This window comes from Artemia sp. Qi Xiang Cuo, chromosome 11, assembly GCF_049724085.1.
Source record: "Artemia sp. Qi Xiang Cuo chromosome 11, ASM4972408v1, whole genome shotgun sequence".
In the NCBI taxonomy this organism is placed as follows: Eukaryota; Metazoa; Arthropoda; class Branchiopoda; order Anostraca; family Artemiidae; genus Artemia; species Artemia sp. Qi Xiang Cuo.
Genome location: NC_142804.1, coordinates 47,487,845 through 47,507,239, shown reverse-complemented (window position 1 = coordinate 47,507,239; position 19,395 = coordinate 47,487,845). Strand labels below are relative to the sequence as shown.

The window sequence follows — 19,395 nt, the reverse complement described above, 5'->3', positions numbered from 1 at the left end:
CTATACGACGACTCTAAGCTGTACGACGACTCTAAGCTCTACGACGACTCTAAGCTATACGACGACTCTAAGCTATACCACGACTCTAAGCTATACGACGACTCTAAGCTATACGACGACTCTAAGCTATACGACGACTCTAAGCTATACGACGACTCTAAGCTATACGAGGACTCTAAGCTGTACGACGACTCTAAGCTTTATGACGACTCTAAGCTATACGACGACTCTAAGCTATACGACGACTCTAAGCTATACGACGACTCTAAGCTATACGACGGACGACTCTAAGCTATACGACGGACGACTCTAAGCTATACGACGGACGACTCTAAGCTATACGACGGACGACTCTAAGCTATACTACGACTCAAATATATACGACGACTCTAAGCTATACGACTACTCTAAGCTATACGACAACTCTAAGCTATACGACAAATCTAAGCTATACGACGACTCTAAGCTATACAACAACTCTAAGCTATACGACGACTCTAAGCTATGCGACGACTCTAAGCTATACGACGACTCTAAGCTATACGACGACTCTAAGCTATACGACAACTCTAAGCTATACGACAAATCTAAGCTATACGACGACTCTAAGCTATACGACGACTCTAAGCTATACGACGACTCTAAGCTATACGACGACTCTAAGCTATGCGACAACTCTAAGCTATGCGACGACTCTAAGCTATACGACAACTCTAAGCTATACGACAAATCTAAGCTATACGACAAATCTAAGCTATACGACCAAACTAGGCTATACGACGACTCTAAGCTATACGACCACTCTAAGCTATACGACGACTCTAAGCTATACGACGACTCTAAGCTAACGACGACTCTAAGCTATATGACGACTCTAAGCTATAATAGAAAAAGAATGGAGACTTCACTATAATAACTTCACTGTATAATAGAAAAAGAATGGAGATTGTTTCGTGGAATTATTTTCCAGCTGTCTCTTGTAATTTTTATCTTGGTTGCATAGCAACCTGAAATTTAAAACGTGTTTTGGAAGAAAATGTCAAATTAGGAAAAAAAATAGTCATTTGAAGCGGATACAGTAATGAATATTTCAAAGTAAAAAACTCTTTACTGCATGGTAAAAAACAATATTGAGATTGTTTTGTTGTATTATTTTGCTGCTGTCTCTTGTTATTATTATCATGGTTGCATAGCCACCTGAAATTTAAAAATATGTCTTGGAAAAAACCGTTAAATGGGAGGGAATGCAAGGTGCATGTCTGAATAGAATGAGGAAGAATAGGAATTTGCCCGGCAATGCCATCCTCTGATGGCTTAGTGTTATGATGAATTGTTTTTGATTGTGGCAAACTACAATTTCCAGCTTCTTGATATGAACTATAAGCAGGATAATTTGAATCTTGAAAACATGTCCATCTGATTTTCGAGACAGGCTTTGGTACTGTTGTTTATGATTAGTATAAAAGTCACTAACTAAGTGCTCGCCTGTGGTTTTGTCGTTTATAAACCTTGATTCCAAGAAACAAAAAACGATATGTATTCAAAGCTTCAGTTTTTAGAAGTACATTTTGTTATTTGACAGAAAAAATTCTGTAATAAGAGTGTGTATTTGTTATTTCAAATAGTACATTTTTATAAATGCAATTTTATTTTTTAGAAAACTATCTTTAATGAGAGTGTGTATTTGTTATTTCGAGTAGCAAATTTTCATAAATGTAATTTTATATTTCTTAGAAAAATATCTTTAGTGAGTGTGTATTTGTCATTTCGAATAGCACATTTTTATAAATACAATTTTATTTTATTCCTGTTTTCTAGTGCGAGACATTTGTCTTTCTTGTTCTCTTCCGACCTAGACAATATTCATCTTTATTAGGCCTGTCAATCTGTGTTCAAGATGCTTACCCGTTTCATGGTTATTTTAAACTATTAGAAATGACAACGCTGTGCTGAAGAAAACCTTATTTTTAAAAAGAGAGAAGATTTAGCCAAAATTTATTGGCAATCTGATTCAGTAAATGAGTATATTGAAAGTTAATGAAGAATATTTGAGACTTAGGGAAAGAAGCTCCTTTGTCTAGCGTAACTTTTTTCTCTTCCTCGAAATTTTCCCCAATTTTAAATCCAAGCTCTTTTGGAATTGACTATCATATTTAGACAAAAGAAAGTATTTAGATACCTTACATTGTAGATAGGAAAAGAGTACAAAACTGGTTAAAGAGAAACGTAAAGAGTAAAAAAACTGGTTAAAACAAAGCAAAACTGTTTAAACAACTGGTTTCACAAACAGTAAAAAAAGAAAAAACTAGTTAAATGAGAACCATATGCTGAAGAATACCTTTTTTGACATGAAGAGAAGATTCAGCCGAATTTCTTTGGTAATATGATTCAGTAAATAAGTATATTGAAAGTTAATGAAGAATATTTGGGACTTGGAGAAAAAAGCTCCTTTATCTAGCGTATTTTTTTTCTATCCCTCGAAATTTCCCCCAATTTTAAACTCAAGTTCTCTTGGAATTGACTATCATATTTAGACAAAAGAGTATTTAGACACCTTAAATTGTAGATAGGAAAAGAGTACAAAACTGGTTAAAGAGAAACGTAAAGAGTAAAAAAAAACTGGTTAAAACAAAGCAAAACTGTTTAAACAACTGGTTTTACAAAGAGTAAAAAAAACTGGTTAAATGGGAACCCTATGCTGAAGAATACCTCTTTTTTGAAATGAAGAGAAGATTCAGCCGAATTTTTTTGGTAATCTGATTCAGTAAATAAGTATATTAAAAGTTAATGAAGAATATTTGGGACTTAGAGAAAGAAGCTCCTTTATGTAGCGTAACTTTTTTCTATTCCTCGAAATCTCTTCAAATTTTGAACTCAAGTTCGCTTGGAATTGACTATCATATATAGACAAAAGAAAATTTAGACACCTTACATTGTAGATAGGAAAAGAGTAAAAATAGTAAAAAAAACTGGTTAAAAAGAAAATAAAAAGAGCTGAATTATAAGAATATAAAGCTTACTGTTTCTAAAAGCGCATGTCATTACATGTTTAAGCAATACCAAAAATAGTATCACATATCTACTCCTATAATCAACATGACATCCAGGGGTGAGCTTTATGACTAAGCTGAGATTAATCTGGAAGCTGAATAATACGGCTAAGCATTCTTAGAATAAGATGTATTTTTCTAGGATTTTCGTTTTTGTCATTAGATTATAAAATGATTAAATCCTGAAATACTTTTTCATTTGCCTTGAAAGAAGATTTTACAGGCTAGTCACTTTCATTGTTTACCTTTTCCTGCGATAATCACCCACCGCAGATTACCCAGCGGCGCCGATTCATGAAAATCTAGGGTGGGGGAGGTTAAAAACGACCATTTACCTATGATAAAATAAAAAATAGCTATGGAATAGAAATAAAAAGGTATTTTTTAAAGTCTGGAGGGAAATGCCCCCCCCCCTCCTAATTGGCGTTCCCTAATAAACTTCTACGAAATATCTTCACATTTTAACCCAAATGTCAAAATTTTAAAATTAACGTAAGTCGTATCTCAATCGTCTGAAGACTGACCCTTAGAAATCTTTTCTTATATTTTGAATCTGCCCTCAAGCATCTGTTCGGGCACCCTTGAGGTTTGAGTCTTTGGAAAAGTACTGGGAACTTGTAGGGTTTCAAATGTCTTTTGAAAAATTGTGCGGATTAAAGAGCATGTCTTATCCCCTGCAGTGTTACCGCTTGCACCATGTTTTTACGATGTTCAGTTATTTACGCCAAAAAAGTACCTTGCAAGCGCGTATGGAAAAACTGGCAATTTTTCGAAATTTTTCTAAACCTAATAGAATTTTAAAAATATTATGCTTTGATACGAAAGTTATTTTCAACCAGTTTTCTAGTCTACCATGAATTGTTATTTCGGGTTTGCAAAATATATTAAGATGTGAGAGTATACAGATTATATTTTAGAAAGGGGGGATAAGTAACGCAATTATTGGTTTTAAATATTATTTGTAGCTTCTCTTTTTAATTGTAATTACAAAATCATGGTTTGCAAAAGACAATTCCTCTCATGAAAATGGTAAACATTCTTTTTGTAAAACGGTTTTTGTCATGAATATGGTAAAAAAAATAATCTTCATTTTTGATTACTTTTACATCAAATTAAAAGATTATTTAAAGATTATTAAATATTATATTTAAAGATTATTTTTGAAAAATAATCTTTAAATATGGAAATCGTAAAATGTAGAAACAGTGGAAACTGGTAGGGTGAAACAACTGGTTTAATGTTCACTTGTAAAATAATTGGCCTCCAATGGATTTTTTTATAGAATTTATAAAGCTAATTATAAAAGATTATAAAGCTAAGTTTCGCAAAACATGTCATATACCGCTTATTAATCAAAATTGCAGCAAGTTTACTTTTTGAATTTCACGTCGTTGAGTACTATAAAATAAGTGCAGTATATGCAGGACGTTTTCAGAAAATCTGTTTTAGAGTATCTCTCGAAATAATACCCAGCGATGATGTCACATGTACTGTTTTTTATGAATGAAGTGGTTCGATTCTACTCAGGCTGTGTCGTATGGAAAATATGTTTTGTTGGGCTAGATATGATCTCAGCATGCGCCAAGAAGTCAAATAAGCCAAGAAATAGTGTGTGATCATAAAGATAGGGTATGGGTTTTTGGAATGTAACCAAAGTTGACGCCTTTCATTAGACAGTGCTGAGGATAGTGTTCGCTAGTGTCTCATCCTTGGGTAGCATAAAGGTGTGGCGAGTTTGTAGTAGGAGTAGCAGAATTATTTTTTTCAAGGCGTACGAAAATACAGTCGCATAAGGTATCTAGGAATGCACAAATGAAGTAGACAATAAAACTAGGAAATGATTAATAAAGTAAAACAAAGCCTATTTTAGAAAAAAATATATATTCTGTGCTCAAGTACGGGTAGAATTTCTGTTCTATGTCAAACAAAAAAGACAAACGCACGAAAGCACATAACAGTCAATTTATAATTTATGTCAAAATAAATAAAAAAAACAAATGGAATAAAAAAATAATAAACGTTCGAAATTTCCGAAGCTAAAACAGTGAAATCAGAATGTGAGCCAAAATACCTATTTTGAGAAGAGGAATTTCTTGTAGTCACCATTTGCAAGTTGGAGTGGTGTGGTCATTAAAGTTTAATGATTTTCTAGGAAACACTAAGGATGTTCCTTCTACTTCCACTAAAAAATGTATATGATAATTTTTGTTCACCGGTGTAAAACGAGGTAAACATGGAATTAATCTTTTTTTTAATGTACAGGCCGTAGCTCTTTAAACTGAGTTCTGAGTAGACCCTATGATTCTGTAATAATTTCAAAGGATACCTAAAGAATCATACAAGACAGAGCTTAAGTCAATAAGTTATGAAACAAAGTTCAACAAGCCTAGTATCTCAAGAATGCCAATATCTAGATAGACTGTTAAGATTGTAGGAGGTCCAGTCTTATTCACCACTCCCTCCCCATCTGTGCTGTGTTTTAATTCTAATAAAAAGTACTTTTATTTCAGGAATATGCGCGTTTGTTTGAGGATGCTAGTAACAACCCTGGTGAAAAGACACTGGAAGATAAATTCTTTGAATATGAGGTAACTAACATTGAACAGTAGCTTATTAGTAGAACTGTAGCTTATTAGTAGAACACTGGAAGATACATTCTTTGAATATGAGGTAACTATTATTGAGCATTAGCTTATTAGTAGAAACTGTAGATTATTAGTAGCTTATTAGTACAGCACATTGAAGATAAATTCTTTGAATATGAGGTAACCGACAGTGAGCAGTAGATTATTAGTAGAAAATGTAGCTTATTAGTAGAGCACTGGAAGATGCATTCTTTGGATATGAGGTAACTATTATTGAGCATTAGCTTATTAGTAGAAACTGTAGATTATTAGTAGCTTATTAGTACAGCACATTGAAGATAAATTCTTTGAATATGAGGTAACCGACAGTGAGCAGTAGATTATTAGTAGAAAATGTAGCTTATTAGTAGAGCACTGGAAGATGCATTCTTTGGATATGAGGTAACTAACATTGAGCAGTAGCTTATTAGTAGAAACTGTAGCTTATTAGTAGTTTATTAGTAGAACACTGGAAGATAAATTCTTTGAATAGGAGGTAACTAACATTGAGCAGTAGCTTATTAGTAGAAACTGTAGCTTATTAGTAGTTTATTAGTAGAACACTGGAAGATAAATTCTTTGAATAGGAGGTAACTAACATTGAGCAGTAGCTTATTAGTAGAAACTGTAGATTATTAGTAGCTTATTAGTACAGCACATTGAAGATAAATTCTTTGAATATGAGGTAACCGACAGTGAGTAGTAGATTATTAGTAGAAACTGTAGCTTATTAGTAGAGAGAGCACTGGAAGATACATTCTTTGAATATGAGGTAACTAACATTGAGCAGTAGCTTATTAGTAGAAACTGTAGCTTATTAGTAGTTTATTAGTAGAACACCGGAAGATACATTCTTTGAATATGAGGTAACTAGCATTGAGCAGTAGCTTATTAATAGAAACTGTAGCTTATTAGTAGAGCACTGGAAGATACATTCTTTGAATATGAGGTAACTAACATTGAGCAGTAGCTTATTAGTAGAAACTGTAGCTTATTAGTAGTTTATTACTAGAACACTGGAAGATAAATTCTTTGAATATGAGGTAACTAACATTGAGCAGTAGCTTATTAGTAGAAACTGTAGCTTATTAGTAGTTTATTAGTAGAACACTGGAAGATAAATTCTTTGAATATGAGGTAACTAACATTGAGCAGTAGCTTATTAGTAGAAACTGTAGCTTATTAGTAGCTTATTAGTAGAGCACTGGAAGATAAATTCTTTGAATATGAAGTAACTGTTATTGAGCATTAGCTTATTAGTAGAAACTGTGGATTATTAGTAGCTTATTAGTACAGCACATTGAAGATAAATTCTTTGAATATGAGGTAACCGACAGTGAGCAGTAGATTATTAGTAGAAACTGTAGCTTATTAGTAGAGCACTGGAAGATACATTCTTTGAATATGAGGTAACTAACATTGAGCAGTAGCTTATTAGTAGAAACTGTAGCTTATTAGTAGCTTATTAGTAGAGCACTGGAAGATAAATTCTTTGAATATGAGGTAACTATTATTGAGCATTAGCTTATTAGTAGAAACTGTGGATTATTAGTAGCTTATTAGTACAGCACATTGAAGATAAATTCTTTGAATATGAGGTAACCGACAGTGAGCAGTTGATTATTAGTAGAAACTGTAGCTTATTAGTAGAGCACTGGAAGATACATTCTTTGAATGTGAGGTAACTAACATTGAGCAGTAGCTTATTAGTAGAAACTGTAGCTTATTAGTAGCTTATTAGTAGAACACTGGAAGATAAATTCTTTGAATATGAGGTAACTATTATTGAGCAGTAGCTTATTAGAAGAAACTGTGGATTATTAGTAGCTTATTAGTACAGCACATTGTAGATAAATTCTTTGAATATGAGGTAACCGACAGTGAGCAGTAGATTATTAGTAGAAACTGTAGCTTATTAGTAGAGCACTGGAAGATACATTCTTTGAATATGAGGTAACTAACATTGAGCAGTAGCTTATAGAAACTGTAGATTATTAGTAGCTTATTAGTACAGCACATTGAAGATAAATTCTTTGAATATGAGGTAACTAACATTGAGCTGTAGCTTATTTGTAGGAACTCGAGTAATTGTATTGCAGATTCATCTAGTACTATTGGGTAGACACACAGGGATTTGTTTTGGGCGATCAAACTTTTATTGCTTGGGAAATATATAAAAATGGGAAACTTTAGAGATCTCCCAATGTCTTTGAGAAACAAGGCCCAAAGGTTTTCCACTTGCTCTTCGCATATACTTGACATTATTCTTTAACGGTGGGAATTAAAATTTTTACTGACTAATAATTTGTGTGCAGGTACATATTTTTAGGTGAGTTCTTCCGACAGATTCGGGAGAGTAAGTTGTTTCTTCCCTTGGCTAATTTTGTGTATGGACCGTATAGTATTTTCTCTCTCTTGCAATTTTAGTTCAAGTGTTAATTCGATTTCACAGAAACAAAACCGGAACCAAAGGTCACCCTGTAATCATGTCTAGCATTGGGGATTTTCAAAGTTCTCCAGATTTGAATTTTTTTTTTAAGAGTCTTAAAAGTGGTTGAAAGAAAAGAAAATAGCTGGAAATGTTGAAGTAAAATTGAAAGCCAATACTTTTGTGAACCGTCGTTAATGTAAATATATTAATTTTATTGTAGCGAAATTTGTAGTGCCTTAAATTCTTGACAATATGTCACTAGTCTCGGAAACCAGGTTGTTACTAGATTGATTAAAAATTGGAACATTAGAGTTGAAAATTTTGCGTCTTATTCCTAAATATGAAAAAATTCCTAAATATGAAACTTCCAAACTTCCTAAATATGAAAAAATTCAATTTTACAAGGTGGAGTAGCATTTTTGAGCTTGGTCCTGAAATAGTAACCACTATCCAATTATTGTTTTTCGCTATGATTTTGAAAATTTTCTTTATTATCTTGTGTTGAATGTTAAGCTGTTAGGTTTAAATCTGATTAATGTTTTGTATATCATTTAATGCTGATATAATGAGGAATCAAATATACCCCAATGGGGATCTAGCATGATCAAAAGATAATGTATTGAATAGCCAAATTGGTTTATTTAGTGTTTAAGTAATTAAGTCGGTTTATTCGGTTTTGCAGAATTGAATAAACCAGTTTTTTCAGATAGTTTGCCTCAACAAATAATAATCATTTGATAAAAAAAAGAAACCAGGTTTAGAACTTGTTTTGGAAATAAAGATTTTCTGATTAGGCTAGGGAATTATAGATTTGAAATTTGCGCAATATAATTAGCTTGACATACATTATGATGCTGTTTTGTTATAGGAATTAGTAATTAAATATATGTCACGTTACCTCTTTTTCATTGAGATTTATACCCTATCCTGCCGCATATTGCTTCACCCAGGGCTGTGAATTAGTCTCTAAAGTCCCTTTTTTCGACCAAAGTCCCTTCCAAGTCCCTTTTTATGTAGAAAGTCCCTTAACTCCCCCAAAAGTCCCTATTTGGGAGCATGGTATATTTGAAAGCCCCTTCTGAGATAAAATAGCTCCTCCACAAATTCGGTTATACTTGTCTCTTGCTTACACCGTCGCAGTTTAGAAGGAAGCAACAAAACAGTGGGAACTTTGTCTGTGGCCAAAGTGTCTATTAATTATTGTAAACATAGGAAGCTGATAACGGCACAAAGTTGGTCTATATTGGGGGTGGAATAGATGGGTGACATTGTAGTACTCTTCAAAGATAGAGGCCTATAGAAACATTGGAGGCCTATAGATTACATTGGAAAAACTTTAGGAACATTGGGTGATATAGGGTATAGCCTATAGGGTGACTGGGATAGATTGGTCCTATTGTGGTAACGTTCAAGGATAGATAATTTCCTGTAGCTTCATACAATGAACCATACCAGTATGGACTTGTTTGAATTGACCTGTATTCCAATGGTGCAAATTATATATTCTTTCCCTTAGGTTAGTTAATAAACTAATAGCAGGTTGAGTGAGAAGAGTACCATGAGTGGTATATTCAGATGGTAAAAATGTTAATGTTTTCTGCTGTGTCTGAACCTACTTGTCTTTCGGGTCTCCCAAGTGTATTTAGGAAAGACAATGGGCAACTGCAAATTTTGTCGCTCCTGGTTAACTAAAGAAGACGGAGTAGCAGAAAGATAATCAAATGGTGTCTGATTAGTGATTATGAGCTTTCTTTTTACTGCAAAATATGCAGGAGTAATATTAACTGCCGCAAAGGCTTTTGCATCTTGGATTAGCATGCTTCGTCAGACGAGCACAAGAAACAGATTGGAATCCATCTCATTCTGTTACAGTTGCGATTGCGTGGATCTGCTAGGCAACAGTCCTAATGAGAAGAGCCATCAGCTAGCAATGGAAGTAAAACTCTTGAGATGTTTTGTGACAAAGATGATGCATACAAAGCAGAAATCATATGTGTACTCAAGTAATTACAAGCTTCTATGTCTGCAGCTTCACGTGACGGAATCATTAATGTCTTTGATGCCATATTCTTTGGTAAGCTACCGCTTGGGGTGTTGATGAGTGCAAACAAAGATATGTACATGATATCTGATGGGCTTCATCCACACTGTAAACAGAATCTTATGAAGGAAATTAAATATAAAAAAAAAATAATTTTTTTAACTGAAAGTAAGGAACGACGTTAAAACTTAAAACGAACAGAAACTATTCCGTATATGAAAGTAGAAAAGGGGGTACCAGTCGTGACATGACACCATATATGGGCATAGCCTCCCTAGGGAGAAGGATTGCATAATCGAAGTGGGTCAATGACCTAAATTTCCAAAGGTCGATTTATTTGATGTTGTTGTTTTGGCCAAGTGCATGCTCGAGGCGAATGTTAAGGTGTTTCCAGGAATTAGGAAACAGTTAGATCACGTGTTTCCTTTCTCAGACAATCAGCGAGTCGGATACATCTCCTTTCTCAGCCAATCAGAGGCTCGCTGACATATTAGCGGCGGAGGTTTGCAGAGAATATAAGGAAAGGGTTTTTGCTATAGTTTTATTAGTCTGTGAATAGAATTCAAAGGAGTGAGAAGAACAGTTTTGACTTTTTTCATTTGGATATATATTTATGTTGATGATGGCGAGTGGAATGTTTACCCTATTAGAAGTTGATAGTGGAGTTGAAGGTAATAATACAAGAGCACCAAACATTGCGGTGGAAATCACGAAAGGATCACGGCTTTGTCTGGAATGGGATGTAGTATATGCAAGATATGTGATATCCTTGAGCAAATTTAAAATGGAGGATCAATTATGTTTCGATGCTAAAGTTGATATAGCACATGTGAATAGACTTCAATGTGCTTTAAGTGCATTAGTGAAACATATCGAAGACAATAAACTCTATCGGTAATTGTACATGCTTCGTATTATTATTGTTTTAAATATTCAATAAAATTGTTTCGAAATCGAAAATGTTCCCTTTCTGGTTTGGTTAGGTTAGGTTAGGGCTAACGAATCAGGGTCAGTCTAGAGTCAGCAGTCAGAGTGAAAGGATTGAAAAATGAATAAATTTGAGAAAGAGAGAATTAGATCAAATCTAGTGTTTATGGAAAAACATTTGATTTTGGATGAAGATTTTCTCGAGTTATCTATTCAACGCAGGATATTCTCTCGTCAGGGAGCACTTGACAATATAATGAGGAGAGATTCTCTCCCATTGGACTATTGTATGAAACTTTTAAAATGTGACTCAAGTGCTTATAGTCAATTTATTAAGAATTAATAGGAACAAAGCAGAATCATATCGTGGATATACTTTTGAAAGCATTGCCAATGGATTCAATGTAGATGGCTCCCCCGCCATTCGAAAGAGGTAACGTCACAGAGTTACTCCTCTCCCCATTCCTCAAACTGAATTTATGGAGGGAGGACGATCAGTTTCGTTTTAGCTGTGAGTGAGTTAACATTGGAAACCAAAAAAAAAAATGTTTGACTCATGTCCACTATGCATGTAAACACTTGGCAGTTGGACTCAATGTGAAAATTGCACAATTTCTGATGACTAAAGTAAAAAGTAAAAATTATGTAATCCTTTTAAATTACATATAGGCTATGCAGTACAAATTAAAGGATGTAATTCATGTCTTGAAGAGGTGTGTGAATCTCACCCTAGAGGGCACCTGTGCTCCAATTGTCACTATGATAAATGTGATCAGTGGGAGAATACGTACCCCGCTATGATTTGAAAGAATCCCAAACGTGATTTTAGTTTATTTCTACGAGATTGGTATCGTCGTGGATATAAATCATTCTTGGAAGAGGAATCTGGTCTACTATTCAACTGTTGGGGTAACAAGACAATTTGGTTTCTACGACATCGTTGTGACAAAACTGCCTATTATGACTATAATCCAAATGATTTTTATTTGGCAGTTACCGATTGTGATTCACCATTTGAAAACACTGTATGTGATATTGCTTCAAATAGACAGATTGAAACTCGTGAATTTCATAATATGAATGCAAATTGTATCATTGACTATACAAAGAGATATGACAAGAGTGAAGTTACATTGTACTGCAGAAAATATGACCCTAACTTTGCAGCGAATCAAGATCAATATGCAGTGAGTCCAAAGGATTTACCGATATTAGTTATTCACTACAGTTGACTAAAAACCGATCAAGAATAAGAAATCTAAGGTGAACATTTAAAGACATTGTTGAATACATATATACATTTTATTAATAAACAAATTCACAAACATTATTTAAGCACTTTACTCTTAGGGCACTGAAATCAATACTGTATAGGTCTGAGAGGATATTTTCCACTAGAAAGTCGTTCAGACGTGGATTTTCAACATAAATGTGGAGAAACTGCTTGTAAGTATAGCCGCGACATCGGAACACAAAATATAGTAGCGCATGGAACCCACAGCTTTTAGTCGTCAGATCCTGCACCCTCTTCCGATTTTGAATAATAGTTTTCCCACTGCTCTCAATATAGTTGCTGATGTGTGGAGTGTAGAATGTATAGGGTAGGCCAAGAAGATCAAAAAATTCAATTGTCTTCTTTGTTGAAAGATGCACAGTCAATGACCCGTCAGCACAGTCGACGGACTGCTATTAACAATAATTAAGGTATTGTTGACACTTTGAATTTTTCCAAGATAGTCTGAGGGCAGGCAATAGGATTTGTACTGGGACATGTAGGGGTCCATATTAAATACATTGATTATTTGACTGGTGTTCATGGCGCCAAGTCTAGTAGAACACTGCCTTCGGGAGTGATTTCCCAATAGGTTTCATATTGATTTAGTGAAATTAGTGCAATACTCTCAGCCAATGGGTCGGCAAATGTACACTCTGAACGCACACTCCCCGTGCGTACTATACTCATATCCTGTGTGCCAGACAAATCCAGAACAATACCATGTGTTTTAGCAAACGTATCTTCGGTTATCCCATTTTCAAATAATTGCGAGTCATGATCCAGGGTTTGCATGGTCAACTCATACTATGTTCTATTGTATTTATCAAAAGATAAATTTTAGAGTGGGATACTATTTACTTTGCACACAAGAGATGAAAGTCCAAACATCTCGAATTTATGTGGGCATTCAGTCCACGATCCTATTGCACTGGCGCTTTTTACAAATGCCAAAGCGAGTTTTGACGGAATTTCGCCATTGATAAAGGATGAATCTGTGAAGGTGCGTGAGCCCATGGCAATATGACGTTGATTGGTGATTGTATGAGGAATAAGTAGTTTAATATTATTTCCATTTGCTCTCAGTTTTTCAACGGCCAAAGAAACAGAACTCATGAACTGCTGTTTGAGTACATGAAGTATTGCCGAGGTTAGGGAGAGACTTACATCAGGATTGGCTGCAAGTTCTTTTCTCAATATGAAATTGGAGGGTGCTAGTGTCAATTTTATTTCCACTTTAACATTTGGCGGCAGCCATTGGGATATATTAAATATTTAATGATATATTTTTCAAACTAGATTTAATTAACTATTTGTAGAATTTTTAATTGAATCTGTACTATCAGTATTAGTAATATATTCATATCCATTGGAGATGCCTCTCAATTCTCTCTATGACTTGGGTGTCATCAGCATGAATTGCATATAGCTAGTATAATTTGAGAGATTGTTGCTAGTGCTCACCAGCGTGCCATTGATGTAGACACTAATTTGACGAAATAAATTATGTAGTATACAATTTTCATAGGAAATTCCATCGGCACGAATTAGCATTGAACTATCGGATTTCCGGACTTTCATTTGTAAATCTATAAATGTTGAAGACATGTCTATAAAGTAGTCTTCATTGGAATAAATTTGAAAGTGGATATTATCAGAGAGGGGTTGGTGAGGATAAAATTGTTCATAGTATCCATGCTTGACACTCACATCAACATTTTCAGCATTGAATAGATTCAATGAGGCGGTGATTGAAGGTTTAGAATCCTTATGCGGTAGGTAGGACATCTTAGGAGAAGAAATCCAGTTTCGATCTAACAATTTTCTTCCTGGGGCTTCTTCTTCTGTTTACAGTACGTGTCGGCTTTTTCCTTCTTTTCTTTGACAAGAGGGATGATGTCTTTCGTTTCCGACCTGAGTGGAGACTGATGAGTGATGCATTGTTTCTCGACCTTTTTAAGCCTTTTCTATTTTGTTTTAATCTCTTGCCAAGGGTTCGCGCACTGAACCTAAGATTTTCCGAAGCACTTTTTTTTAAATCCTTCCCAGAACCCCAATCGTATAGTGTAGAGGATGCAAAATCTGTCGCAGCCGGTACAAGATATTTTCTAGCCAGTGGTAGTGAAGAGCGAAACAGCTTAGCAAAGCAACTGCCAAGACTGTAGCCAGACATTGATGAACGACCTATGTAATAGTCCATTACATTGCCCTTTTGTTTTGGGCCTAGAGTATTAACATAACGATCAATATCAGGACAAGTGAATACCACTGTTTTATCAGACAACTTGTTGTATTAGAATAATGGGACAGAAATAGCATGTAATCACAGCCGAACCTTTTGAAATCATTATGGGATCACCCAATTCAGTTCTTAGTGTTGAATAACAGAGGTCGAATTATGAAATCCTTACAGAGCTCTATTAAAATAGCTTCATATGTTTGTGATGAATATGCTCTTGATTTGTTTTTCGTTCAAGAACTCGTAGGAGGGGAACATTTGAATTACCAAACCGAGATGTTTCGACAAATGAAGCGGAGAGAAATATACAAGTTTCCGTGGAGAAGGCAGGCGGGTAGTCAGCAAGACTGAAATTAGTGTTTCCGGCACATTTACTATTGATTATATTGAGCTTAAAGCCAAGAAGATCCTTTAGATTATCATTGAGAATAACCTTTTCGCTGGCAATAGGTGAACTAATGTAGATCTTGCCCTCCTCCGTTGAATGGTTGAAATGGAAAGCTCCTTTTTTACGAGTAGAAACTCTTTTATTTATAAAAAAACATAGATCATTCATACAGGTGAGTTCCTCGTAGTGTAATTCAATTTTCGGATGGTTCATCCAATTGATTTTTTAAATTTATTATTTATCACCTGAAAGTGGTGGTGGCCAATCATAGGGTCTAATTTTTATTTCAAATTTACGATCCTTTCTCAGGAGGTCATATGTATTTTTGAGAATACAGTCGACAAGAGCCACTTCATACCTTCTGTTGTCGTCAAATTTGTTGGTGGGGGAGAGTTATGTCCAAAAATCACTTGTTCTATTCAGATCATTGTAAAGAGAATCAGAAACATTGGACATGAGAGACACATAAAAATCATTGGTCATTGTCAATGTCTTCAAGACTGACCCAAGAATCAAAATCCGAATTATATCCTAGCCAGCGAACAAGTAATTGTTTCTTGCCTCTACGAGTATGACTCTTTGATATCTTTTCAATTTTGTACATTTCCCCAATGTTTCTTACTTTTTGCAGTCCATATTCATAAAACCGCCGAGAATCTCATCATCTTTGGTGTCTCGCAGTCGATATGTCGTGGGCTCGGTGTCCAGGATTTTGGACACTTTTAAAAGGTCAGTGCTCCATAAATAATTCCCCTTTTCAAAAAAATTGGTGGTTCTATTAATTCGAACAGTATCACCAATATTGAATTTCTTCTTCACATTTTTCTTTCTTTTTCACCATTGGAATATTGCTTTAGAAAAGCATCAAATGTATTTTCACTGCAGTGAACTTTCCGAGGGCTTGAGTTGGACAGAGATCGATGGGGTCGATGGTTATATATCTGCATGATTTTATCTAAATCATGAATAAAAGCCGGTGTGTTTTTCAGGGTACAATATCTTGAAATTATTAGACGAATCGATATTATTAACCGTTCAGGCAATACAGTCTTTATTGGGATGTGACCATGATAAAGTGTTGTATTATATTTCAATAGAACCTTTTGCACATGGGGATTAACAAATTCACTGCCACGATCCGATTGAATTTTTCTATACGAATCCTGTTCAAGAATAGTTTCAATGGCCTGAGCAACTTCAACACCTCTCTTTGACCGAAATGGAATTGCATATGCATAGCGACTAAAGACATAGATTGTCACCAGAATATATTTGTAGGGTGCATTTTGACGGCGTTGAATTGCGTCTAAAGTTAAAAGATCCGTTTGCATTATATGCAGAGGGAAAAAGGCTTTAGTTTGTCGACATTGTTTGCTGCGAAGCCTGTGATTCCGGTGCAGTGTGTAAATCGGTTCATTCTCTAGATACTATTTTACTTTTTTCAATGTGGGACCGGAGGCAACTTTAGAAAGTGTTTTGCGTGAGAACTTAAACTTCCCGCTTCACCAATATTTTCATAGACACCTTTCAGAACTTCATCCATTTTGAACGCAAACACGTAGTGTAATGTCCACTCCCCTTTTGCACACTGGGGGATAAAACAATTCGTCTTCGCTTTTGACTAGCAGCTACAGGTGTTATAAAATAGTGGTGCTGCTGCTGCAGCTGATACTATTTTCAAATATTAAATCTCCTTCTTTTTTAAATGATGTTGGCGTTGTAGGTGGACTATATTCTTTTAGTTTCTTAAGAATTCGATTATTGCTAATAAGACTTTCGAGGAAGTTTTATACATTTAGAAAGGTGTATAGATTATTGTCAAAGGATAAAAGTCCTTTACGATTAGTCACCATATCACAAATTAAATCAACTAGATTATAAGTTTTTCCCTGAATTATAATTCGTTTCCCTGTGCTGTCGACTTGAACTTGATGTTCACCACCAGTTTCCAACATGAGATATGATAATACTCTTTTACTCTGTTCTCGATAGGTCAGTTGCAATAGGTTTCCGATTTTCAATACAATTGAATTTAATTCCTTCTCCTTTGATTGTGCAGAATCTTGATGAGATAATTCCTGTTTAGAGAGATGTTCGACAGTGGCGACAACGGTGGGTCTCTCACGATAAGGTTTCTGTTTGTCCAGACGTCAAAATACATTTTGAAGTAAAAGCAGTTTGTTATCATCGACAATATGCTCATCATTAATGAATTTGCTTTGATTGTCTTCAAAATGTTCGACGGGCGAGAGGACAAGTTCAAATGGTGTCAATTAATAGCGTTTTGCCATTCTCTAGAGAAAACAGTTTACAAGTCCTGCAATTATTGGCAGTAAAAGTGTGAAAAAGCTACCGCCCGCTTGAAGGAGGCGTTTTCTTTTTAAAATATTTCCCTTGTTTTTACAAGCCAAGGCGCGTACAGTGGAACGATGTTGCTTTGTCTGTTGTCTAACATCTTCTGGCAGTTGAACATTGCCCTCAGTTAAATTTAAACAAAGTTCAGATATTAGATTAATGAAATCATTGTCAACACCATGTTTGAGTATGGCCTTCCTAAGCAAGGGTTTTGAAGTGCTTAAAACGGAAAATAAATGCTGTTGTTCGTGTAGTTTCTTCAGTGTCATAACGCCAACTAATAGCCTTTTCTACTGTTCACCGGAAGATATACTGTAATTTCATTGTCGAAAATATCGGTGACTACACGTAGATCCTCGGGCGTGCTCTGATTAAGATCCAGCAAAATGTAACCGTAGGGCTTGTTAGTCGCCTGAGTGTACGCTGACAACAGAAATTTAGGGGCGCCGGGGTATATCTGTTTATTGAGAGTTATTAGCGAACTAGAATCACGAACAACTCGACAGATAATATAGATGGTGCAATTCAAAGCAAGGGTTCGCATGCATTTGTTCTGATGAAACAGATTGTGTAGAACTAGGGTTATCGAAATGTGTTCATGGTGGGAGCAAACTGTCAATAGTTATAGCATTACCTAAGAGAACTGTTCAATGGATTCAGCCAAATCATTAATAACCAGCGATGAGTCCGGTTCGATACTATTGAAAACATCAATTCCTCGGATGAATTGTATTGGTATGGTTTTGGCAATAGCTTTTATTTGATAGTAGGACTTCTACCAAATAATATAACAACAGTAAATTTTCTTTGGCCTTTCCAAAAACATTTTCTTACAATTTTTAATTATTTTAGCTAAAAGTGTTGTTTTGCCCGACATTGACGGCCCACACAGAATTTATCTGAAGGGTGTTTTAAATTGATACATGCTGCTTCTGCTTCTGACAACAGTCGGACTTCAACTAACTGTAAATCAATACGTGCTCAATGAATAAGTAGTAGTAGTAGTAATAATTTTCCAGTATATCTATCGAGTGTGTTAACAAGAACAACAACAAAAAACAAAATTATTTCATGGCAGAATTTATTTTGGCAACATGAAAACGTAGATTTGTTCAACATGAACAACAACGATTAAAATAACACTTGTTCAACAAGAAGAGTTGAAAAAATTTCATGGCGGCATTCATTTGCACTGCATGAAAACTCTATTTGTTCAACATGAACAATTGACGACAACGATAAAAATGACACTTTATGTACAACATAAAATAAAACACTTTTTGTCCATCAACAGCAACTGTACAACACTTCGATTGTCTTTAAACACTTTATGTACATTAGGTAGCAAACAAACACACTTTTCTGTACAACAATAACAACAAGAGCACTTGAAAACAACAAAAAACACTTTACAGAAAATTCTGGATAGCACAGTTGAACATTATGAATTTAAAAGTGGGGACCCCCCCCCCCCAGGGCCGCGGGGCCGAAGGCCGGCCGCGGATGGGACCCCCCACCTCCCTGGGCGGCCGTGGGCGGGAGCCCCCCCCCAACCCCCGGGAACCACGGGGGGCGAAAACTGTACAATAGTTGTCGTCACTGCTGCTGCTACAGGTTAGGTTAGGTTAAGGTTGGGTCAGTGGTGGTGGTTAATTTATGAACGGGTTGGTTGGGTCAGTTAATTTATGAAAGGTTTGGGTGGTTAGTGCTTTGGCTAGGTTAATTTATCCAGACTAAGTTGATTTTTAGAGTATGTGCGTTGAAATCTGTCGGAAAGACAATAGTGAATTATTAGTTAGAAACTTAAGGCTGTCGTAAGAAAATAGGCTTTGTTAAAAGTACATGAAAGTGCATTTTTTTTCCACTCTTACACCATAATTTTTATGCTGTTAAGACCAACATGCAAGTTTCTTTGCTCTCTGCACTAGGTTACTTTTTACACAGTCTCTGTACACGCTCATGTTGCAATTGCTCTTTACAAAATGTGTAGGCACCCCTTTACACGCCTTCTTTTCATCCCCATTATGAGTTTTAACGCAATAAACTTTGGGACCCGGGAACACCCCC

The 19,395-nt window shown here is 35.3% G+C and overlaps 1 protein-coding gene across 1 annotated transcript in view; it reads left to right on the top strand.

The window, feature by feature from the left end:
• VhaAC39-1 (V-type proton ATPase subunit VhaAC39-1) overlaps nt 1-19,395 on the top strand; it is a 104,777-nt gene that overhangs the window by 70,143 nt on the left and 15,239 nt on the right. The window contains exon 6 of the mRNA XM_089096851.1: nt 5,561-5,638. Within this exon, the coding sequence (XP_088952977.1) occupies nt 5,561-5,638 (78 nt within the window). The remainder of the gene's footprint in view (nt 1-5,560; nt 5,639-19,395) is intronic.